General features: G+C 37.0%; 2 protein-coding genes across 2 annotated transcripts in view; one reads left to right on the top strand and one right to left on the bottom strand.

Annotated features, from left to right (window-relative positions):
- LOC131974680 (spermatid perinuclear RNA-binding protein-like) overlaps positions 1-19,794 on the bottom strand; it is a 126,605-nt gene extending 106,811 nt beyond the window's left edge. Inside the window, exon 1 of the mRNA XM_059337088.1 lies at positions 19,378-19,794. The gene's annotated coding sequence lies outside the window, so the exon portion shown is untranslated. The remainder of the gene's footprint in view (positions 1-19,377) is intronic.
- Positions 1,799-26,212, top strand: part of sh2d3cb (SH2 domain containing 3Cb) — a 138,806-nt gene continuing 114,392 nt past the window's right edge. Inside the window, exons 1-3 of the mRNA XM_059337451.1 lie at positions 1,799-1,955; positions 8,588-8,651; positions 19,545-19,755. Coding sequence (XP_059193434.1) covers positions 1,799-1,955; positions 8,588-8,651; positions 19,545-19,755 — 432 coding nt within the window. The remainder of the gene's footprint in view (positions 1,956-8,587; positions 8,652-19,544; positions 19,756-26,212) is intronic.

Here is a 26,212-nt window from a genome sequence, read left to right as displayed (position 1 = left end):
AGTTTTTTACCGTAAAATCTACAGACATTTTTACAGTGTACTTTTCACAGTGATTTTGCGAGCGTTTTGGGGATGTAATTTTAGCAAACAGAGCCACCAGGAAAGCCCCGAAACACAGCGGGAGCCCCGAGCAAAATCCCCCTCAGAGTCAGACCCCAAACACACCATGAAGAACACAAAGAAAGTTGAGCTTTTATGTCCTCGGCTGAAGAGATAAAAGCTCAAACCCCGGCAGCTTTCACGGGTCATGATGCAATTGGTGGAGTCCGCTGAGCTCAGGTGAAGCAGCAGGGGAGTCTGCTCTGAAGCAGCACAGTCGACTAATGGCTTTCATTAGTGCAGCTCTGGATGCACGGCTTTCTTCCTGGACGCCACCTCATCTCACTCACAGCTCACGTACTGCTTCACAGCACAGCACTCCTTCCACTCAGTGTAAAACAAGAGAGGGGGAGAATAAATAAAAAAAACAGCCTGTCCTTTAACCAGCCGTATCAGCACACATCATCTCCACCTGACCTGCAGCACCTCCACCTGCACGGCCGACCTCCGTTCAGCCTTTCTGCTTTCTCCACACATAACCTGCACTGTAAAAAATGTCTGTAGATTTTACGGTGAAAAACTGCTAAGCCTTGACAGTAAAAGACATAAAATGATACATGGGTTAATTCAGTTTCAGTAACAATGAAACACTGTCAATGTATATACTGGCCAAAAAAGTGGGTTTTTTTTTACATTTTTGGGGGAAAAATACATTACTCCACTATAAAATACACTGGCACTGTATTTGTAACAAAAATATACTGTAATATACATTACCGGTCAAGAGTTTTAGAACACCCCAATTTTTTCCAGTTTTTTATTGAAACTCAAGCAGTTCAAGTCCAATGAACAGCTTAAAATGGTACAAAGGTAAGTGGTAAACTACCAGAGGTAATTAAAAAAAGGTAAGGTTAACCAAAACTGAAAAATAATGTACTTTTCAGAATAATACAAAAAGGCCCTTTTCAGGGAACAAGAAATGGGTTAACAACTTAAAGCAATTCTGCAGCAATGGAGGTTGATCAAGCCTTGGAAGTTGGTGCTACCAATTCCTACAGGTGTCCCAACTTTTCTTGATCACTTACAACCCCCTCTGTCTGCATAAAAGTAGTGTTGGAACACCCTGTGGTACCATACCGTTGTGAGCATTGTTTGAACAGTAGTGTACTGCAGAAAGTAGTGTGTTACTATAAAAATGGCGAAGAAAAGGCAATTAATGATAGAAGAGAGACAGACCATCATAACACTTAAAAATGTAGGTCTTTGCTACGGAGAAATTGCCAAGAAGGTCAAGGTGTCAGTGAGTACTGTTTCCTTTACCATCAGAAGACAAGTTTCTGAGAGTCAACAGCTTGCGTGATAGGCGGCTCACAGGACATCAGCTTCAAGCACTATACAATAGTGGTCACAGTAAGCAGGTCTCAGTTTCAACTGTGAAGAGAAGACTTCAAGTTGCAGGTTTGATGGGTCGAGTTGACGCAAGAAAGCCATTGCTGAGACTTCAGAATAAGAAAAGGCTTGCCTGGGCCATGAAACACGGCCAATGGACTACTGAAGACTGGAAGAAGATGTGATGGACTGATGAATCAAAATTTGACATCTTCGGTTCATCACGCAGGATTTTTGTACACCATCATGTAGGCGAAAGGATGGTTCCTCGGTGTGTGACGTCAACTGTCAAACATGGAGGAGTAGTGTGATGGTCTTGGGCTGTTTTACTGGATCCAGGGTCGGTGACTTGTACAGAGTGAAAGGCACCATGAACCAAAACGGCTACCACAGCATTCTGCAGCAGCGCCATGCAGAACCCTCGGGGATGCGCCTAGTTGGTCAGGGGTTCATCCTACAGCAAGATTATGACCCAAAACATAAGTCCAAGCTATGCCACAACTACCTTAAGAAAAAAGAACAAGATGGTAAGCTTGAAAACATGGAGTGGCCAGCACTCTCCAGTCAAGTCTCCAGACTTAAACCCCATGGAGCTGGTTTGGGATGAACTGGACAGCAGAGTGAAAGCAAAGCAACATACAAGTGCTACACATATATGGGAACTTCTGCAACAGAGTTGGGAAGAACTTTCTGAAGAATATTTGATTTCCATTGTAGAAAGTAAGCCACGAGTGTGTTCAGCTGTTATAGCTGCCAAAGGTGGCTACTTTGATGAGTCAAAAGTTTAGAATATATTTTCGTTTCTAAATTGATTCTACTTCTTACCTTCAATTGTTTATTTGTTCTATGCATTAATTTCAGAGTACACTGAGACATTAAACTGCATCATTTTCAATAAAATTCTGGAAAAGTTCGGGTGTTCTAAAACTTTTGACCAGTAGTGTATATACAATACATCTAGGGCTGGGCGATACGGACCAAAAGTCATATCCGGATATATTGAATATCAATATACGATATATATCCTGATATTTTTATTGCAAATTAAGAGCAAATGTTCAGTCAAAGCCAAATATGACATGTGAAGTAGTTTTATTGAAACAGTTTACTTAAGTGAACATAAATACTGTATAACAACAGGAGTACCTTTTTTTAAAATCAAAGCTCATGAAGTGCACATTTAAATAAAAAAATACCTTAAATAAAATTAGCCTATGAAATAAAATAGGCCAATCTTTTTCTGAAATGAATATATTTATAAGAGAAAAGAATAACAAACATTACAAAATATTTAATTTAACCCTAGTAAGGGCAGCATTTATATATAAAGAAAGAAAACAATTGAACTATATCGATATATAGGTATATGGTCTAATTCAATATCACATTTAATAAATATATCGATATATATTTTATATCGATATATCGCCCAGCCCTAAATACATCCCTGTAATTTTAGCATTTATTTTTGTAAAAATGTATTTTTCTCATTGTTAAATGTACTAAAGACCATATCTCTAACAGATATATACTGTAATATTAAATGGTAAAATCTTTCATTCATGCGGCATCTTTAAAGTATTTTCTTGTCAATTATATGGCCAAACAGCGTTTCTTTTGATGGAAAAACATTTTTTTTTTTTTTTTTACGGTAAAATATCATCTTTAAAAGAAAAAATCTTAAATGTGAAATCAACAGTGCTAGATAGCTAGATAGATAGATAGATAGCTAGATAGATAGCTACATAGATAGATAGATAGATAGATAGATAGATAGATAGATAGATAGATAGATAGATAGATAGATAGATAGATAGACAGACTTTATTTATCCCAGGCTGGGAAATTACAGTGTAGCAGCAGCATTACACACAGAGACAATGACAACACAATTAAATAAAAAGAACAACCTAGGCATACTTCAAGCAATAAAATATAAAAATGCAATAAAAATACAATAAAAAATAAAGTGTCTAAAGAAGGAGTATGTATTAAGGAGTAGAATAGAATTCCAGTGCAGAATAAATATGAATATACAGTATAAAAATGTTGGTGCTATGAAACAAATAAGGTGCAATGAACAGTGTGCATAAAAAAAACAAAGTGCATAGCGACAGTATGTAATGAACCAGACTATTATTTGTTATTGTACAGTGTGATGGCATGTGGATAATATCCTTTTCCCGTAACATTAGAAAAAGTTGCACCATATTTATCACGGGAAAGTTCTGGCAACCACAGCTGCCAGTTTTTTACCATGTAAACAACAGGGGTTTTATTTTTTACAGTGTGGAGCAGAGAGGCCGTTAAACACAAGCTGGAGACAAATCTTCTTTGCAACAGCACTTGATGTGAGATACCACTCAGACAGTAGCCTGAAGGTATTTTTAGACTAAAAGGTAACACGAGTGCTTCAAACTAGGTTTGGCGGATGTGAAGGCATATGTCATAAAATGATTAGTAATATACGGTTAATGCTGAGATGCTGTATTAGAGCACTGTGGACAACATTACCAATCAATGAGCAGAGCTGATTTAATGGAGTATTGGGCTTACAGGATTGTTGCCTCAGGCAGCTGATAGGCCTGTCATGATAAGAAATATATCGACTTGTCCTTCAATATATAAAAATGGATATGATGGTTTTTTTCTGGACACAATATATTGTTGTTTACATGCATGACTTTTGTGCTTTTTTGTGTATAAAGTAATGCTGCAAATGTTTTACAGGCAGTAGGAACTGCCGGAAAAAAAACTATATTTCCCAAGCAGCCATTCCAGCTGTTTTATTTTAATAAGAAAATAATATAATACATTATGACTATCTCATTGCAATGTTTTGTTAACAGAGCCTGAAAGTCTATTTAATTTGTTTTGATTGTAGTTTATTTATTTGTTTTATTTATCTAGGAAATTTTAATATTTCTTTTCCACATTTAAATTGCAACGTTTAATATTCTTGAGTTTTAAAAATTCATTGCTGTGGAAAAGGAAGTACTTATTGTGGTCTAATTTCGTTTAAAACTAAAAATACTATTGTTTATTGTGATAGTTTCTGGGGAAACATCATCCTAAAAAATGTGTTATCTTGACAGGCCTAGCAGCTGATTTGTTACACGTTCACTTCACTGGCCTAGACATCAAATCAGGCATTCCAACATTTATTTTAGTTTCTGAACTGAATGTCCAGAAAAATGTACAACACCAAGAATCCAGAAAATCCCAAGATCACACAGAAAGCCATTTCCTGCGTTCGTGTCAGAGCCACCAGTGGTTCGGACTAGAGGTAGGAAAATAATCAATACAGCATAGTATCACAATATTTTGCATGGCAATATTATATTGGTTCATGGCCGCCAAGTATTGATATTTAGCGTTCTGATGGCCGGGGGGCTGGCAGTATTTTCAGTATTTTTGGCGGCTGTAGTGGGCTCACTTTTAGGAATGGAGATACTGGTTTCGTATGAAATTAGAAGATCTAAGGAATCTACAGGCAAGTGGCCACCAAGTATCAATATGAAGTGTTCCGACGGTCACCAGGCTGTCAGTGTTTTTGCCGTTTTCGCGGTTCCAGAGGCCATAGCAGGCTATACTGGAGATAGGCATCATGTGTCAGGATATCGTGTCGGGAAGTTGTCAAAATTACGCTGCACAGCTCGGCTTTTTCATGTTTCATTCAAAAACATTGAGAGCAGTGAAACTTGTTGTTTTTGAAAGTTTGATAAAATGCTGCAGTTGTTGTCGTCCATACATGTTTGATATCAGTTCAGTCCAGTTTGACTGAATACTTAGTTGGTCTGTCTGTGGCTTTGACTCTCATTGTGGACGAATAAAAAGACTGAAGTGAGATGAATACACTGAGAATTTTCTCTTATTTGACAAAACTTCTTGATTGAATTTAGTTTCGTGGACACAAAATGAAGTTACAAAATACAGTTAAATCGCAATTTATTGTATTGTAATACTCACCATATCACAAAATTATTAAAATCACAATAATATTGTATCGTGACTCAAGTATCGGGATAAAATCGGATCGTGGGGCCGATACGCTGATTCACACCTCTAGTTGGGACCAATCAGTGTCCTGTGAGCAGCAACTGGCAGCTAAAGGCCAATGTTTGTTCAAAACAACAATGGCTCCTAAAGAGGTTACAGTAGATGCTGTGAAAGCATCTGTTGTCAGAAATGGAGAGTACTTCCAGTGAGAGAAGAGGAAAGAACGTCCCTGAAGACTTTCTGAATGGAAAAGACGTGTTCGTCCGTGTCCCAACTGGCTTCAGCAGCCTGTGATTGACAGTTGGGTCATACAATCTGCCAAGTATCTGGTATTTACAAGAGTGTATAGTTTTTATAGAGTAATACCAGTTAATATCCATTTGCTCTGTCTCTGTGGAGTTAAGTTCAGGGAGTACTGGCAGCAGACGTCATGGTTCTGTGCTCAAGACTCAGTCTAACCTTGAAATCCATACTTTAAGCTTATGAGACTGTACGAGCCGTCCTTCATCTGAGGGAGCTGGCTGAATGTGTCCAGAACTCAAGCGTCTGTGTGAATATTTCACTCCCTGAGAATCTGCTGCCAAAGTGCTCTGCCTCTCTGCAGGTTTGTTTCAGTGAGCCTCAAACAAGCAGCATTCATCCTCCACGAGCCGAGCGCCACTTAGAGATCTGCCAGGGAGATGTGAAGGGGAGCGACGGAGCCTGCTGAGGGGATTGGTTTCTGGGCTGACAACCATCAGATGGGCCTGTCTGACTCAGCCTCCAGGAGAAACACTCAACTGCTCCTGAACCCAGCTCACAGGTTTACCAGCAGATGTACCGACTCTGGGCCAGACCGGAACTTTTAATTCAAAGCCACAATAAGACAAACATTACACTATTTATATCACAATCAAGGGTGATCAAGATCAAACTCCAGCTGCCTGCAGATACTCAGCAGCTGTTACCTGCTTTTTTCCTGAGTTCTATCTGCTTGTTGTTGTCATTTGTTCATTTTATTTGGTTTGAATGTTTAATTGGACTTTTAACGCATCTCAGCTGGACTTGACCTGACCCTGACTCCATTAACAAGATGGACGAGATCTTAGTGTGGCTGCATTTTTAGGCTTTCATTCTGCCTCTGGAGAACTGTCAAGACATGTAAAATCCTGTTTCATTATATTTAAGTATAGAAATGGTTGTGCAGGGTTTTAGATTGGTGCTTGCTGACCCAGTTAATTGAGTGTGCTTGAAAAAGAGCCCTGTGAGCAGCAACTGGTAGCTAAAGGCCAATGTTTGTTCAAAACAACAATGGCGGCTCCTAAAGAGGTTATAGTAGATGCTGTGAAAGCATCTGTTGTCAGAAATGGAGAGTACTTCCAGTGAGACAAGAGGAAAGAACGTCCCTGAAGACTTTCTGAATGGAAAAGACGTGTTCGTCCGTCTCCCAACTGTTGGGTAATACAATCACCTGCCAAGTATCAACAACTATTTTATTTACAAGATTGTATAGTTTTTATAGAGTAATACCAGTTAATATCCATTTCCTTATATGTAAAGAATAGAAATGGTTGTGCAGGGTTTTAGATTGGTGCTTGCTGTTCACCGGGCTTATTCTTATTCTTCCATTTCTTCCGAGGGTTTTTTCGGTCGACTACTCCTCCAAGAGATTTGGTCGCAAATACACTAAAGGTTAGCATGGGTATACCCATACTGCCTTGCGCACTCGATTTCATTTCGAAATGCAAAAGGGTCTGGCAACTTAAGGCCGTTTGTTAGCCCTGTTTTAAGGATCCAATCACAGAACGGGGAGGGACGGCAAGACGATGACGCGTACTACTCGACAGATGGAAGCTTGTAGTTTTGTAGTTTTCTTACGTATCCAACATGGCTGCAGCAGACGCGAAACTCTCTTTCAATCTAGCTGTAGACAGGGTTTTAAATAGTTTACTGCCGGTAGACTGAGCAGCCAGAGCCAGAACATGCTGCAGAAAAACGTTGCAGAAGCAGAACTCTTATCGCTTTAAGTGATGCTGCCTGGCATGCATACCCAATCCAATCCCACACACTTTTGCGTCACCGTGTGCAGCAGATTTCCTCCAGAAAACGCTCGTCTAAATGCGGAATAAAAAGTGAAGACGCAACGCCACTTTTGCGTCTTCTGTTCAGACCGTCATCAGGCAGACATGCGGACAAACCCACACACCTGCTTTATTATCTTACAGGACTTCTTCCTCCTTTCCATTTTGAAAACAGTCCTAAACAGTGTAATCTATCTATCTATCCATGTATTGGTGAGAGTCACGGGCCAAAGTCAAGCACACTCAAAATTTCTTTCGAAATGTTCTACTTGGATCTGATATGTAACCAATCCACCATAAATAAAGTTTCTTCGTCAACAAGTTTAAACAGACACACATTTGTTTAGCTACCAGGCCGTCAATTAGTGCCACAGCTGGCCTTTACCTCATGATACTCTGTATAAGTTTATCTACAATAGTTGTGCAGGGTGAGATTTACATGGTAACAGATTGGAGTTGAAGTATGGGAACTGATGATTCTGATCTCAGGGATGAGTGCAGCGTCTAAAACATCTCGTTACCACATTCTCTGCAGATTCAGTCTACTAATTAATTCAGAAAACACTCTTTAAACCAATTACTGCTTTGCAAAACATCAATAAAGATATTTCTGTTTTTAATCAGCTAATCCAGGCTTTGGGCCTTAAAGGTAAATGTAGCATGAGAGCCGGTGGCCCTGTGATGGACGTCCATGAGGGCTTTGCTAAACGAGTCCCAATGCCGGCAGAAAGAGCCGACTGGCAGCTCCCACAATCAAACATCCAGGATGCTGCAGGGTTTCTGTTTTCAGAGCACATCAAACAGCTCAGGAGAAGAGAAGTCCTCGGGGACTCTCAGAAAAAGACACCGTGTCCCGGATGATGAGGTATTTATTTCAGCCCTGCAAAGTCGTGAGAGAGGGCTGGTTCAGATCCGATTCCTTCTCTTCTGTCATCATCATCACGGCTCTGAGACCTGCAGGCCGCTTTCTGAGGCTTACAGTGCACCGTGGCTCTGCAGACTCTCTGGGAGGGTAAATAAGGTGGAGCTGAAATAAGAGGAGACGGAGCTGACGGCAGTATGAACCTCTGTGCTCAGGTTTCACCGTTTCACCTCAACAGACCCGCTCGCTTACACTGAAGAGGTGCAGCCGATGCACCGGAGCCGCAGGGAACAAGAGTCTAGGTAAACAATATGCTGATGCAGCGTTCACTCAATATTAATATCAATTCATTATTAATGCCAGTGCAATGGTATATGGGGTCGATAAAGTGCAGTTGCATGGTCAACTGCAGATATATTCCGGTGTGCAGCAAGGTTATTATAGTAAATGAAAACTAACGAAATAACGAAAAATAGAATTGAAAAAACATTTTTGTTAACTGAAATAAAAATAAAAACGAGAGTTTTAAAAGAAAAAATAACTATTTGAAACTGTATTGTGTGGTTACAAAACTAACTAAAATTATAGTGAAAATGTCCTTTGTTTGCGTCTTTGTCAAATTTTTCAAATGTAAACCTTTTTAGTTGATATGAAATCTATTTCATCTATCTGGTTTTATGACTGAATGAACTTATTGGGGCTGAGATGGATAATAAAAGGAAATAAAGGAACATTTATTGTGACTTTTTTGAATCTGGCACCCAACAAATACCCCATTACAAAAAAATAAAACTAACACTAAAACTAATAAAAACTAAACTAAAACTAAGCATTTTCCAAATAATAAAAAACGAATTAAAACTAACTGAATTTGAAAACAAAAAACAAGCAGCACTTCATCATAAAACTAATGAAAAACCCAAAAATATTATAACCTTGGTGTGCAGATATCCACTGAAATGTTTGGCTGTCCACATACATTTGGCATTGTGGTGCATCATCCACTCAAGTTGTAAAATTGGGAAATATATATTGTTATTGAACACATGTGGGGGGGCTACTCTGCACTATAAGCCAAAAAAACTTGTTTTTTTCCAGAAATGTACTGTTTCATTTTAAGGGTTTTTCTTGTTTTCTACATTAAATGCAAATGTCATTAAGAAGTTAAGAAATTACTTTTATTGCCAATATTAACCAAAAAATGGGTGTTGAAATCTGTAAATTAATATCATATTATTGATTTTTTTTTTTACATTATTATTATTAAATTGCTTAAAGATCTTGAATGTTTAATTTACTGTATATTCTATGTAAAAATACAAAAATTAAAGATCATATTGCAGGATGTTAAATTAAGGCAACTTTCAGTTCTCTTACAGTAAAACTTAAAATATGATGCAATACAAAAATAAAATAAAAAAACAGAGAACTGAAGTAATTCTACAGATATATATATATATATATTCTTAAATCGAGATATTTACCGTATATTATCCATATTTTTAAAGAAATTATCTGTAAAATAACTTTTTATTGTTAACTGTTATTTAAAGGTAAGTGACTTTTTACCATTTCTCTTTTTTTACAGTGTGCATTAAAGAGCATCAGTCTGTTTGTCATGAGAAGTTTTAATTTCCCATGATCCTAGAAATGTGTTTTCAGGCTCTCCACGCTGGAAAGACAGAAAATAAAGGGAGAAGCTCAGAATACATGTTTTCCATCATGAAAACTGGAGAGGATCAACAGGGGATATCCAACACAGCGAGACGGTCACAGAGTGGAGATAGCTCCGCCATGATTACACTGTGAGTTACTGCTGAGAGGGCGAATCAAAAGGACGCCGTCACAGCCGTCAGCGTGGCGACCGCAGAGCCAGAAGTGATCCGCAGCAGCCGGGAGTTGATTTAAGAAGCTGTGTGATGGCGCTCTGTCACAGCGGACACGGCCAGGCTCAGACACAAATTCTGACATTAACCAGGGAGTCACGATTCCAATTCTGAATCCAGAATGGATCAAAATGAGCTTTCAATTTTCATTCACACAGGCCCATCATTCATTTCATTAATCAAAATCAAAAGCAGGAAATCAAAAATTTGACCATGTGACCATGTGAAGAAAATATGGCACTCATGCCACACTCGATACCCTGAAGGCTGTCTTTTTAACCCATTTAGGCCTAAAACGCCTGGAGAAAATGCCTGTAAAACCTCTGGGCCATTTTGAAAGAACCCCCTAAAACCTGAAGTTTTTCTGGAAATTCAACAGAAGATTTTTCAGCCTCTGTAGCAGATAGAAATGAAATTCAGGCCCCGTTCACACGAGGACGGTCTGAACAGAAGACGCAAAAGTGGCGTCGCGTCTTCACTTTTTATTCCAGGTTTAGACGAGCATTTTCGGGAGGAAATCTGCTGCATACGGTGACGCAAAAGTGTGTGAAATTCGATTGTATGCAGCCAGGCGGCATCACTTAAAGCGATAAGAGCATCTTTGGGCATGCAGAAGTTTTCACGCCACACATTTTCATCAGCTACTCCTTCCACAAAGTTCTCCACCATCACTAGATCTCCCAGGTCTCGTTCACAGCCGTCTGGCTGGCCTCCGACGCATTGCTGCATCCAGAATGTGATGGAGGTAATTCCAGATCCTTCTCTGTTCACTAATACTATCTGTACATATCCTGTACATTTGGTGGAAAGACTCCTGTAAGTTTATTAGAGCTGCCAGAGCAGCTTGAAGGTCCGAAGCATGGAAATAATCCCACGTTTGTTTATTTCCCTGTACTGGAGCATGTATGTGACGTAAACACATACGTGACGTGAGCAGATCAGATCAGAGTTTTGCATCTTGACAGTGTAGACGACACGCTACGGAGGAGCGGATTTAACTTTTCCACTTTGGAAGGTGGTTTCAGATTTTTGCGTCTTTGAGGCCCCAAAACGCCGTCACCGTCTAAACGAAAGGCACTTCCGATAAAATATTTTGTCGTTTTTACCCGCGAGCGTCCTCGTGTGAACGGGGCCTAAAACCTGAAGTTTTTCTGGAAATTCAACAGAAGATTTTTCAGCCTCTGTAGCAGATAGAAATTAAATTCAAAAAGTATCTGAGAGCTTATACCCGTGGCTTTCATGCGACGTTGCGTTTATTTGTCCAAACCTTCAATAAAGTTTTTTTTTAAAAATCAACAAACTCAGCAAATGTTACATTCGACTGAATAAAAATCCTATGGATAATCTCAAGAGACAGATTTTTAACAGGAAGAGAAATATCGTCGAGTTTAATCTCGCGAGATCTTGTGGCACGAGATCTCGTCACACCCCTACCAATAATAATGCCAATTAGTTTTCTATCAACAAGCTCCTCAATTAATGGCCTTATCGCTGCAGCGTTGGATAAATCTGTTGGCAATCCACTCAGCAGTTATTGAGATATTTAAAAAATAAAAAAGGCCAAACTCATGGGCAAACAAGTGGAAAGGTCAACAGGATTTTTCCTTCGGCGAACATATATTATTTGTTGTCAGATAATATTTATCATTGCATTTTTCATACGGATTGATAACTTTTGGTGTTGGCCAACAGCAGCCTGAGGGACCAAATCTGGCCCTGCTCCAACAAAGTTGGCCTGTTCTGGGACCACTTTGAAACTTTTAGCTCCATTTCATAAATACAGAACAACAAAGAGGCTGATGTAACTCCACGTTGAAAAATGGCCTTATATCTGCACTTAATAGCCTAATCAATACTGCAGAGAGGAATGCAAAGCCATGCTGTGCCTCGTTCTCCACCACGCTCCAGATATAGATCATATTATGTTGATGAAATTCTTCATTGTCTGCCTCTCATCTGTTTCCAGCTCTCACAGCTGCTGAACATCTGCGGTCCCATGACTTGGAATGATTAATCAATTATCAAGTCATTTTCTGTCAGCTGAGGAATAGATTCATCAAGTAACCGTTCCAGCCACCACACTTATCTGAATCACCATCAGGGTGATTCTCATGAAGCCTGTCTAAGCTGTCTGTGAAGATTATAAGGACATACTTTATGAAACTAAATATATTTCACTTTTATATGAATGAACAATATAGCCATAATGAGGCACAATTCATTGTTTTGTGTTAAAATAATATTTTCTATGTTTTTAAACATATTTTTGATTCACAAATTCATTACCGTAATGCGTCCAGATAAAAATGTCATGGTTTCCCCACATAAATATTTAATAAACTTTATACAAATAAATATACATTTGTTTTAAAAATGTATAATTTAACAGAATATAATCAAAATATTATGTTTTTTGACAATGTATAAAGAACTAAATCTGAATGAAAATTGATGAGAAAAAATGGTTAAATGTTACAGTAATGATAGAATCGTTTGCATTAAAATATGTGTAAATTTTACTAAAATACATTTTGGTGATACCAGCTACCCTTGAGCATATTAAAGTGCTTGCCAAAGAAAAAGAAAAAAACTGCAGTTAGTGGTGCCGGTTAATTCACAATCACGATGTTTATGATCAGCAGAGATGCTGTGCATAATTAGCCATGCTGCATTGTTTATGATCAGCTGCTGATGTTGTGCACAGTTAGCGACAGCGGTCACAGTTGCTTCTCCAGTGTTTAATCCATCGTGTATGTGATCACGGTCGAAACTGTCGCTAAGCGATTACACGTCGATGGAAAATCATACGTCACCTCCAGGGTCTCTAAATCCCTCTGGGGGCCTTTTTGTAATGGAGACACGCAGAGTGAGCGGACATTTGAGAGGGCGTGGCCTGAGACTTTCCTGGTGGCCACTCTTCCCTCTTAAGGAAACACGGCTCATATTGTTTGCACTTGAAAAAAAGAAAGAAATATTTTATTTTATTTTAACTTTTATGAATTTAATTTTAATTCGTAGAAGAAGAAGTGTATTAAAAGCTCATGCTTACATCATGCATGTAAAGAGTTATAATAAAACATTTCAAAATGCATGTGCAACTCGGTTAAACAAAAGTCTGTTGGTCCAGTCATACATTGTGTCATTGTAATTTTCTTTAAATCTTGTCTCGTTCTTGTGAACTCAATAGTGTGTATAGTGTATCGTCACACTACTAGATATACAGTGTAAAAAAAACGGTTGTTTTTACGGTAAAAAAAACAGCAGCTGTGGTTGCCAGAACTTTACCGTAATAAATATGGTGCAACTTTTTCTAATATTACAGTAAAATCACATTAGCACTGTTGAGTTCACGTTTAAGATGCCATTTAGTCCATATTTTACCGTAAAAAATAAAAGTTTTTCCATCAAAAGAAACGCTGTTCTGCCATATAATTGACAAGAAAATACTTTATAAATGCCGCATGAATTAAAGATTTTACCATTAAATATTACAGTATATTTCTGTTAGAGATATGATGTTTAGTACATTTAACAGAGAGAAAAAGTATTTTTTACAAAAATGAATGCAAAAATGATGGCTTGTACATATATTACAGTATATTTTTTGCAACAAACACGGTGCCAGTGTATGTTACAGTGGAGTAATGTATTTTTCAAAAAACAAAAAATACAGTTTTGGCTGATATATACATTTACGCTGTTTCACTGTTACTGAAACTGGAGTAACTCATTTATTATTTTACGGTCTTTTACTGTCGTGGTTTAGTAGTTTTTCACCATAAAATCTACAGACTTTTTTTTTACAGTGTAGAGATTTGTCGATTTAATTTCTTGTGTTTTGTCTAGTGACATATAGATTAGATAGAGCTGTAGATGAAGTGACCATCAGGCTGGACACAGTGCTCAGACCTCTGTCAGTGTGTTTGCAGAGGATTTACTGTTAAGAAAACATTAGTGTATTGCTTACATACAGCACAGGACAACTCTAATTGAAAACAAAATGTCACACACACTTGATCCTCATTTATAAGAGAAGCTTCTGCATCCTCGTCAACACTTTTAGCTGCGAGCGGTCCCGAGGCGGCTGCGGACCAACATTAGGCTCCAGTTACTGTTTCTATTTGCATTCCTCAGGCTCAGAGGAGCCACCTGCTCCGGGACGCCGGAGACAAGCACTGGTCCACGTTTACCAGGCAGCTTTTAACACACACATTGCAAAAAGCCACCTCACAAAAACAAGGAAAAAAGGTACAAAAATTAGGTGTATTTTGCTTAAAAATAGCAAAATTATCTGCCAATGGAACAAGAAAATTTGGCTTGTCAAGACTTTCCAAAACAAGTAAAAATATCTAATCTTAACGAACCCAAAAATACCTTAGAATTAGTGTATTCTAACTAATAACAAGTGCATTTTTCTTGATTCGAATGAAATACATGTGACCTATTTTCTCAATATGTTGAAAAATATTCTTGAATTAATAATCAGTACATGCTAGAGCCATCATCTTGACATAATGATATGCATAGGCATTATATTTCTAGAAACCAGCAAAGTCAGACTAAAAACTGCACTGCAAAAAAGCCAACTTGTATTTTTTGGCCTAAAACAGTGATTTAATTTGGCAAAACTTGGAAATATAAATTATTGACATTTAGGGCAATAATGTAAGTTAGCACAACAAAGGAAGCCAGTTGTCTGCTCAAAAACAAGTTTGTGAGTTGTTGTTACTTATATCTTTAAGTTGGGGTTCACAACAAGGGACAATAGTTCTGATAACTCTTATTTCTTTGTTGTGAAATGCGGGAAAGCGGTGAAATTCGGTCATTAGCGAAAGCTAGCGGCTAACTGATGCTAGCGGCTAACTGATGCTAGCGGCGCTGCTTGTTACAGCTACAAGAGTAGCCATTAGCGAATCAATGCTAACTCAAAATTGTGGTCGCAACATTAGCTGACATTTCATAGCGTCGTTACAATCGTGCCAATTCAGCACATTGCAGAAGTTAGCAGATGTAAGGATTAAAAGTTACTACAATGTAAAATTATAAGTTAGTACAACTTACAGTTGAGTTGACAAAAATCTGAATTCAGAGTTGAGCAAACTCAAAACTTAAAATATTTAGTTTAATTGTCCAACTTAAAATTTTATCGAAGTTTATTGCCTTGAAATTTTGAGTTCACCCAACTTTTCTTTTTTTGCAGTGTAGTGAACTTTTCTTGATACAGCTACAAAAGATTTCAATCCGGCTGCTTTTTTTAAGTATGTGAAGAGGTCAAATGATGTCAAAGTTATGATTTCTTAGTTATGCATGAAATAAGAAATTCTGACTTTGAAATAGCAGTTTTATAGTTGTAAGTGGTGATGAAACAGCTTTGTAACTGTTGATATTCTCGTTTCAAGCATGTATTTACTCAGTATAGGTCATAAAATCTCAGTAACAAGCTATAATATCTTATTTAGATAATTAAGGACCAAAACACTTAAAACAAGTGAAACAGTCGAACATAAAAGATGCTGACTAAGAAGAACTGTCTTATCAGACAAAAAATAAGCAGATATCCCCTCGATCTGAGATATTTAATCTTACTTCGATTTCAGTTTTTGCAGTGCACAACAAGCTGAGAGCTGCTGGAACACTTTGACTCATGCTGCTGAGCCTTGAGGAGCAGGTGGGGGTGGGAGGGTCCTGATGACACCTGATGACACTTTAGCAGTCACACAGTTATGCTATGAGACATCTCTTCAACCATGTTGTCTTTTTGCCAAGCGGCCGCCCCCATCAAGCTGTAAAAACCCGAACAGGAGAGCCTCTGAAAGTGCTGCATCCCCACAGTCGCTTCCATCCAATCCTCATTTAACCCAAACCGTCATGTAAACAGTTACAAACAAACTGTAAAAAAAAACCTGTTGTTTTTACGGTAAAAAAAAAACGCAGCTGTGGTTGCCAGAACTTTACCGTAATAAATATGGTGCAACAAGCTGTGGTTGGTACGGTGCAGCTTTTTCTAACATTACGGTAAAATGATATTAGCACTGTTGATTTCCCATTAAAGATTTTTTTTTTTTCATTATATTTTACAGTAAAAATTAAAACATTTTTCCATCAAAAGAAACGTGTTCTGCCATATATTTGACAAGGAAATACTTTATAAATGCTGCATAAATTAAAGATTTTACCATTAAATATTACAGAATATTTTTGTTAGAGATATGATGTTTCGTATATTTAACAGTGAGAAAAAGTATTTTTACAAAAGATAGATGCAAAAATTACAGTGGTGCTTGTATATATATTACATTAAATACATATTATAGTGTATTTTACAGTGGAGTAATGTATTTTTCAAAATACAAACTGTAAAAAATACTGTTTTGGCTGATTGTTACTGAAACTGAATTAACCCATTTATCATTTTACGCTCTTTTACTGGTTTAGCAGTTTTTCACCGCAAAATCTACAGACATTTTTTACAGTGCATCAGAACAGAGACTCAGCTGCGCCATATAGCAATATCACTTTGACATTTTTACTACCGGGGCCGATCAAATATCCTGGTGCTTTACCAGAGCCTCTGAATCACTGCCCCACATCTCTGATTCACTCAGCGATTCTCATCTCTATCTGTGGAAAAGTAGAAACAGAAAAGTGGCCACGAGGAGAAAAAATGTCAGCAAGTGTGGATGAGATTAATGCAGCTGTACACGCTGCTGGGAGTTGATTTACAGAGAGAGCAACTCTTCACAGTTAAGCTGACAGCTTCAGTGTCCGCTGGAAATTACCTCAGGCTCCGAACAATCACTGACTGCTGATTGGTCAGGGCCAAACAGTAGTCAGTCTATAGCCGTGTTTCCATTAGGGGGGAAAGTGGTCACCAGGAAAGTCTCAGGCCACGCCCTCTCTAAAGTACACTCACTCTGCGAGTTTCGACTACAAGTTAGCCCCCAGAGGGATTTAGAGGCTCTGGAGGTGACGTTTGGTTTTCAACGTCGCTAACTGTGCACAACGTCAGCAGCTGAAAGCAGCATGGCTAATTATGCACAGAGTCTCTGCTGATCATAAACATAGTGATTGTGAATTAACGGCATCACTAACTGTGCACAGAGTGTCTGGTGCTTGTTGTAAACAAACAGAGATCGCTAAGTGAACACCTCCTGTAGCAGCAGCACATACACACTGTACTGCTACAGAGCTAACTGTTAGCCTGTTAGCACATACACACTGTACTGCTACAGAGCTAACTGTAGCTAACTGCCGCTAACGGCGGCTCTTCTTAACAAGCCGACTCCTTGTCTCCTTTCGCTTTCTTGACAAATAGTCGCTAAGGGGGTCTGAATAGTCGCTAAGTTTAGCGACAAATTCGCTAAGAAGAGTAAGAAGGAGTCGTTGGATTTGTCTCCAGTCGCTTTTTTGAAAAAATGTCGCTAAGAGGGTTGAAAAGTCGCTAAATTTAGCAACAAAGTTGCTAAGAAGAGTAAGAAGGAGTCGTTGGATTTGTCTCCAGTCGCTTTCTTGAAAAATTGTCGCTAAGGGAGTCTGAAAGTCGCTAAATTTAGCAACAAAGTTGCTAAGTCGGGAACACTGCTTTGTCGGCTTTTACAAATGGCTACTACGTCACATGCTACTTAGCGATCTATCCATCATCAGTAACCAGGCTGTTTTCAGGGGAGAAAAAAGACCCTGCTCTTCTACAGGGACTAAAAAAGAAGATTTTTTTTTCTTTAAATGTGCACTTTATGGAGTATTTATGTTCACTTAAATGAAAAGTTTCAATAAAACTACTTGTGACATGTCATATTTTACTTTGACCTAACATTTGCTCTCACTTTGTGATAAAAATATCGGGATATGTATCGTATATCTATATTCAGCCTAAATATATCTGGATATGATTTTTTTTACATAGAAGTCACTGTAATTTAACATTCAAGAGCATTAAGCAATTGAATAAACTGTTTATACACACAATATACAGTAAATATCTGTACTTGAAAAAATAGATATATCCGTACAATATGTAAAGCGTTTTTCTTAGTTTAATATGTTTGGAAACTTGCTACCAGATTACTTTTTTCAATTTATTTTGACATTAATTTTACATTTAATTTAAGTAAGAAAACTGAAAGTTGCCATCGCGTATTTTCTATATCTTTTTTAGAAATCACTATAATTTAACATTCAAGACCATTAAACAACTGATTAATACTGTAAAGAATTATTATTTTATTATATAATTTTTACATAACATTTATTTTAAAATATCAATAAAAAGTATATATCTGTAAAATAATCCACCCAATTTTTATTTTTTTATTTTAATATAATAAACTTATATAAACTTTTGCTACAAGACTTTTACCATTTTTTTTTACAATTTATTTAGTCATTTATTTTACATAAAGGAAAACTGAAAGTTGCCGTTTCCTTTTTTTCATAGACTTCAATGTCATTAAATAATAGTAAACAACCGTGAATTATTTTTACAAAAAAAAACACACATATATATATATATATATATATATATATATACTTTTTATAGGGTTTATTTTTTACAATTTATTTTTGACATTTATTTTACATCAAATTTCAGTAAGAAAATTGAAAGTTGCCATTTCCGTTTTCTTTCCTTTTTATTTATTTATTTTTTTTTTTTACATAAAATCCACTGAAATTTAACATTCAAGAACAATAAGTAATTGAATAATACTGAAAAAAAGATCTAAGATGTCCCATTATATTAATTGGCAGATTTCAAAGTGTAGAAAAAGTAATTTACCTAATTATTTTTGAATAGCATTTGGACTCAATGTAGAAAAAAAAACACAAAACAAAAAAAACAAGACGAAAACAGTGTAAAATAGTAATTGAATTTGTGAACAATAACTTTTTACAGTGTGCCCTGGAACACACAGGTGCAGGTGAAATGAAGACAATGTGAAGTTAATGTTGGTCTGCCGGTGTAAATAAAGAGCCATGTTTAGAAAACTTACTGGTTATTCTGGTCCCAGTGGAACTCCGCACGGCAAAACACAGAGAAAAGGAGGTGAAAATGAAGGGAAGTTAACGGAGCCGAGCGGGGCAGCAGCACCCCGGTCCCCTCTACCCCCTCTACCCGGAAAACCTGTCACAAAAAGCGGACTCTTACCTTCACCGAGCGTCCGTCCGTTCACCGCCGGGAGGAGGAGCGGGAGGAGCGGGAGGAGGAGGCGGCGCGGCGCGGTCCACACTAACACTTCTTAGCAGCTGTTGTTTTTGTTTCCCGTGACAGAAATTAAGTCCCGTTCACTGGTGTCACTTTGTATCCGGACTCAGCGTGGAGTGGAAGCAGCAGCAGCAGCAGCGGCAGCAGCAGCGTCAGTCTCCGGTCTCTCCGGTGTCTCCGCTCTCCGGTCAGCCTGCTGTCAGCGCTCAGCGCAGGGGGAGCGGAGGCTGCGGCTGCGCATGCGCCCACCAGCTGCTACTGCGAAACAAAGATCGTCTGATGACAGGATGGCCCAGTTTCATTAGGGACCGAGCACTAACGGTGCGAGGACCCTATTGAAATTGGTCCGTTTATTATTATTATTATTATTATTCTTGTTGTGACTTTTGAATTGCCTTTTTTTTTTTACTTTATCATATTTTTCATTTTATTTCATTTTATTTCATTTCATTTCATTTTTTTATTTTATATTTCATTTCATTTCATTTCATTTTCCATTTTAGTTTATATTATGTTATTCCATTTAATTCTATTTCAGTTATTTTTATATTTATTATATTTTATTTATTAATTTGTATATAAGACTCACCCCCAAGGAATTTGTAAATAGCCTCTCCTGTCCTCTCCTCTCTGCTGTGTGTAAACAGCCTCTTTTGTCCTCTCCTCTCTGCTCTGTGTAAACAGCCTCTTTTGTCCTCTCCTCTCTGCTCTGTGTAAACAGCCTCTTTTGTCCTCTCCTCTCTGCTCTGTGTAAACAGCCTCTCCTGTCCTCTCCTCTCTGCTTTGTGTAAACAGCTTCTCCTGTCCTCTCCTCTCTGCTCTGTGTAAACAGCTTCTCCTGTCCTCTCCTCTCTGCTCTGTGTAAACAGCTTCTCCTGTCCTCTCCTCTCTGCTCTGTGTAAACAGCCTCTCCTTTCCTGTCCTCTCCTCTCTGCTCTGTGTAAACAGCCTCTCCTGTCCTCTCCTCTCTGCTCTGTGTAAACAGCCTCTCCTGTCCTCTCCTCTCTGCTCTGTGTAAACAGCCTCTCCTGTCCTCTCCTCTCTGCTCTGTGTAAACAGCCTCTCCTGTCCTCTCCTCTCTGCTCTGTGTAACAGCCTCTCCTGTCCTCTCCTCTCTGCTCTGTGTAAACAGCCTCTCCTGTCCTCTCCTCTCTGCTCTGTGTAAACAGCCTCTCCTGTCCTCTCCTCTCTGCTCTGTGTAAACAGATTCTCAGTGAATATTTGTCACGTGACCGTTGGTCTCAGAAGAATCAATCATGTCTTCACAGTGTCTCTGAGGAGCAGAATTTAATGTTTTTAACAGGATCTGGTTTATTTTAAATGACACATGGAGAAGGAAGAGATTCTGACACTAATATCAACACTTTAAACTTTGTGATGGTGACTTTTTATAATGGAAACTTTTTGTAATCTATGATCCTTTCAATCAGTTTTTGAAATGAAAATATGTTTGGAGAGGTGGTGGGGTTCAGATGGTTAACATGCTTTAAATTTAAAGTTAATATTAATATTCAAAACAACAAAACAAACAACAACAAAATAAGAGTGAGCAGAATTCAAAATTGAGTTTCATACCTTGATGAACTGCTGAATTTGTGTAATTTTTCCATTTAAAAACATGACAGCAATGATGAAATTATCAAAAATTTGCAGATTAATTTGATGTCAGTCAGCTAATTGAGTGACTAAATATATCACCTCTACAGGTAAATGAACTTATCCCACATGCAGCAGCCCTCAGGCCTCATTAATAAGCCCACTTTTAGTAAACAAATATTCATTCATTTCTAATCATCAGTATATTGGGTTTTAATTGGAGCCGCGGGGCTCTGAGTGGTGAGTGTGTGGTGTTTTCACACAGAGTCTCCTGCAGATGTGGCGTTCTGTGACCAGAATATATACAATATAACCAAAAGAGACACAAAATGAACAAAAAGAGACACAATGGCTAAAAATGACCAAAAAATACACTAAATTGCCAAAAAAAGACACAAAATCACAAAAATTAGACACAAAATAACCAAAGGAGACACAAAAGTACTAAAACAAAGTCATAAAAGATTTTTTTTAAAAAGACCTTAATTGAAAGCAGCACAACAATGTTGGTGTCCCATGTGAAACAAAAGTGCAGCAGGTGATTCAAACATCTCTAAACTTCCTGCATCATGTTTGTCAACTGTAACTATGTCACTTCCAGCAGTCACGTCGTCCTCACAAATATGTGGGGTCCAACAAACCCAAGACTTTCACCAGGAGACATAAAATAAATAAAAAAAACCTAAAGAATGCATAAAATTACCCAGAAAAGACCATTAAAGATATGAAATTACCAAAACAGACACAAAATGACCAAAAATGTACAAAATGACCTAAACAGACACAAAATGACCAAAAAAATAGACACAAAATTGTCAAAATAAGACACAAAATGACCAAAAGCGACACAAAATTACTAAAAAAAAATAATGAATGATCAAAGAAAGACACTAAATTACCTAAAAAACATGTAGAATGACCAAGAAAAGACACAAAATGACTAAAAAAGGGTCATAAAAGACAAAAAAAAACTTTCACCAGGAGACATAAAAAAAAGTAAATTACCTAAAGAATGCATAAAATTACCCAGAAAAGACCATTAAAGATACAAAATGACCAAAACAGACACAAAATGACCAGAAATGCACAAAATGACCAAAGGCCACACAAAATGACCAAAACAAAGGAATGAATGACCAAAAAAAGACACAAAATTACCTAAAAAACATGTAGAATGACCAAGAAAAGACACAAAATGACTAAAAAAGGGTCATAAAAGACAAAAAAAAACTTTCACCAGGAGACATGAAAAGTAAATAACCTAAAAAATGCATAAAATTACCCAGAAAAGACCATAAAAGATACGATATGACCAAAACAGACACAAAATTACCAAAAATGACCAAAACAGACACAAAATGACCAAAAAAATAGACACAAAATTGTCAAAATAAGACACAAAATGACCAAAGGCCACACAAAATTACCAAAACAAAGGAATGAATGACCAAAAAAAGACACAAAATTACCTAAAAACATGTAGAATGACCAAGAAAAGACACAAAATGACTAAAAAAGGGTCATAAAAGACAAAAAAAAACTTTCACCAGGAGACATAAAAAAAGTAAATTACCTAAAGAATGCATAAAATTACCCAGAAAAGACCATTAAAGATACAAAATGACCAAAACAGACACAAAATGACCAAAAAAATAGACACAAAATTGTCAAAAAAAGACACAAAATGACCTAAAAAACATGTAGAATGACCAAGAAAAGACACAAAATGACTAAAAAGGGGTCATAAAAGACAAAATAAAACTTTCACCAGGAGACATAAAAAAAAGTAAATTACCTAAAGAATGCATAAAATTACCCAGAAAAGACCATTAAAGACACAAAATGACCAAAAAAATAGACACAAAATTGTCAAAATAAGACACAAAATGACCAAAACAGACACAAAATGACCAAAGGCCACACAAAATTACCAAAACAAAGGAATGAATGACCAAAAAAAGACACAAAATTAACTAAAAAACATGTAGAATGACCAAGAAAAGACACAAAATGACTAAAAAAGGGTCATAAAAGACAACAACAAAAAAAGATCTAAACTGAGTGGAAGAGAACGGCGGATGTGGCGCTCTGTGAGTCCATAGACTGTGATGAACTGTGTGACATCGTGCTGGAAATAGACGTCTTGTGACAAACATGTGAAGAATATAGAATAGAGCAGTCCTTTAACATTAATGCATGATCAACTATTTTTACTCTGTTTACAAGCTTTCCCCTTCAGCTGATCAGAATGCCTGCAGCCGCCTGGAGGCAGCAGGACGATGAGATGTTCCATCAGTAGCCTCTAATTTGCACGCTGCCGTGCCATTACCCAGCGTGTCTGCACACTGTTTACTTTTAAATTATGTGCAGCCAAAAGAGCAGCATGCTGTAGGATAACCACACAGACCTCTGTGGCTCAAAGCCTGCAAGAAAGTCCTTCAGTGCACATGACAATTATTGTGTGAATCTCTGCGTTGCAAAATTAAAATATGCAGAATTAATCACAGAAAGCGTGACGTGGCTGAAAGTTTGTCTCCACAATCTGAGGCATATTTGAAAGTCTTTGCAATGTTGCATTATTGTGTTTTCACCGTGCAGCAGATTAAAGCGTGAGGCCAGCGATGTGGCTCGTCTGCTAGAAATGATGCTTCTATACTTCCAGCATGTGATTAGATTTAGGCTATAAAAACATGCTGGTAAATGTTGGAGGAAGTTTAACCCTCTGGGCTCTGACACATAATATTTACTATACCCATGTTTGGTATTTTCTCAGCACAACTTCATCATGATCTGACTATTATTTTTCACTTTAACCCACTTTATTAACATATTGAGCTTAAAAATACACAAAAATCATGAAATCTGACATAAAATTATAGTATTTATGACAATAAAAACCACAAATATGCTCAATGAAGCTGAAAAATGTAAACATATGTTGCAAATATGAACATATGAAGGTAAAATGCAAATATTACTATTCACAAAAAATTACCATAAAAACATGTTTATTCATAGGAACACTGTTAGATGATTCATATACAAAATGACATAAAGAGACACAAAACGAACAAAAATAGACACAATGGCCATAAATGACCAAAAAATACACTTAATTGCCAAAAAAGACACTAAATTACCAAAATAAGACACAAAATGACCAAAGGAGACACAACATTACTAAAACAAAGTAATGAAAGACCAACAATACATGTAATATGACCAAGAAAAGACACAAAAAGTACTAAAACAAAGTCATAAAAGACCAAAAAAAAACTTAACTGAGAGCAGCAGAACAGTATTGGTGTCGCATGTGAAACTGGGGTAAAAAAAAAAACAAACAAAAAAAACAAAATGATCAAGAAAAGACACAAAATTACCAAAAATCAACATTAAATGCCAAAAAAAAAGACACAAAATTACCAAAAGAAGAAACAAAATGATCAAGAAAAGATGTAAAATGACGAAAAAGACATTAAAATTACAAAAAGAAGACACAAAATTACCAAAAATCAACATTAAATGCCAAAAAAAGATTTTAAAAAATAGGGAAAAAGATACAAAATTACCAAAAGAAGAAACAAAATGATCAAGAAAAGATGTAAAATTACCAAAAAAGACACAAAATTACCAAAAAGCAACATTAAATGCCAAAAGAAGATAAAAAAAAATTCGAGAAAAAGACACAAAATTACCAAAACAAGAAACAAAATGATGAAGAAAAGATATAAAATGACCAAAAAAGACACAAAATCAACAAAAATTAGATGCAAAAAATACACATAATTACCAAAAGAAGACACAAAATGATCAAGTAAATAGGTAAAATGACCAAATAAGACACAACTTTACCAAAAAAAGACACAAAGTTACCAAAGAAGACACAAAATTGCCCCCCAAAAACACATTATATGACCAAAAAAAGAAAAACTAAAGACACAAAATGACAGTTTGGCCCTAACCTCAGATAAGTGCTGATGGAGCACAATTAGCAAGACAAAACGTTAGATAACTTAAAGTTACATTCCTCATTTCTAAATGCCTTTTTTTAACTTATTTTAGGCTTCTTACATAATAATCACTTAGAATGCAGCATTGATGTTTTTAAATGCATTAAAATGCTAATATAACCTGATGGTTTGTCCTGATTCTCACGTGTTGTATCACAATAATCCAGCTGCAATATGCAAGGTCATGAAAATGCATCAGCATGTACTTCACATTAGGTTTAAAATACAATGATAATGTATGATACTGCGTGGCCTTGCATACTATTCTACTATAGAGGCTTTACTACAGTTGATGTGTGAGTATAGGACATAAAGCTTCATCCTCTCACTTTATAATGAGTCAAAACATCCAAAAGACACTTGACCTGATAAATCATTATACGTCACATCTTCAGTGTTTATGAGGGTTGTTATGAAGTATGATAGAGGCATTAATATGATGCCCTGATGGACGTGGTATTCATAGAAAGTTTCATGAAAAAAATGATTTCCTGTTCCACATAAGCAGGTTTACAAAGGTAATTCTGATGAGATGGATAGAAGTTACAGTGTGTCAGTGTTGTTTTGTGCATAAAGCACCAAGAAAAGGAGCGTGTGTGTTTGGATCCACCCTGACTGGCCTCAGACAGCCTCTGCTACATTATAAATAGACAGCGGAGCCATAAATGTGGAGGTTTTCATGTCAGCATGTCAGTATCCTGTTACTCAGGGTGACGACATGCATCACCCTTGTCAACTTATATGGAAATATTTGCACGTTAATAAAAGTATTTATAAAAAAAATCCAGACTGTACTTCAGTAATACATGACTGTTCTGCAGTAATATGTCTGTGCTGCAGTAATATGTGACTATACTGCAGTAATATGTGACTGCACTGCAGTAATGCATGTATCTACTGTAGTAATATGTGACTGTACTGCAGTAATATATGTCTTTACTGCAGTAATATGTGACTATGTTGGAGTAATACATGACTATACTGCAGTAATATGTGACTGTAATGCAGTAATACATGACTGTACTACAGTAATATGTTCCTGTACTGCAGTAGTATGTCCGTGTACTGCAGTAGTATGTTCCTGTACTGCAGTAATACATGACTGTACTGCAGTAATATGTGACTATGTTGCAGTAATACATGACTGTACTGCAGTAGTATGTCCGTGTACT

The sequence above is a fragment of the Centropristis striata genome, chromosome 7, assembly GCF_030273125.1.
Source record: "Centropristis striata isolate RG_2023a ecotype Rhode Island chromosome 7, C.striata_1.0, whole genome shotgun sequence".
NCBI classification, from domain to species: domain Eukaryota; kingdom Metazoa; phylum Chordata; class Actinopteri; order Perciformes; family Serranidae; genus Centropristis; species Centropristis striata.
Note: the sequence above shows the minus strand (reverse complement) of the source record. Positions and strands in the feature narration are given on the sequence as shown.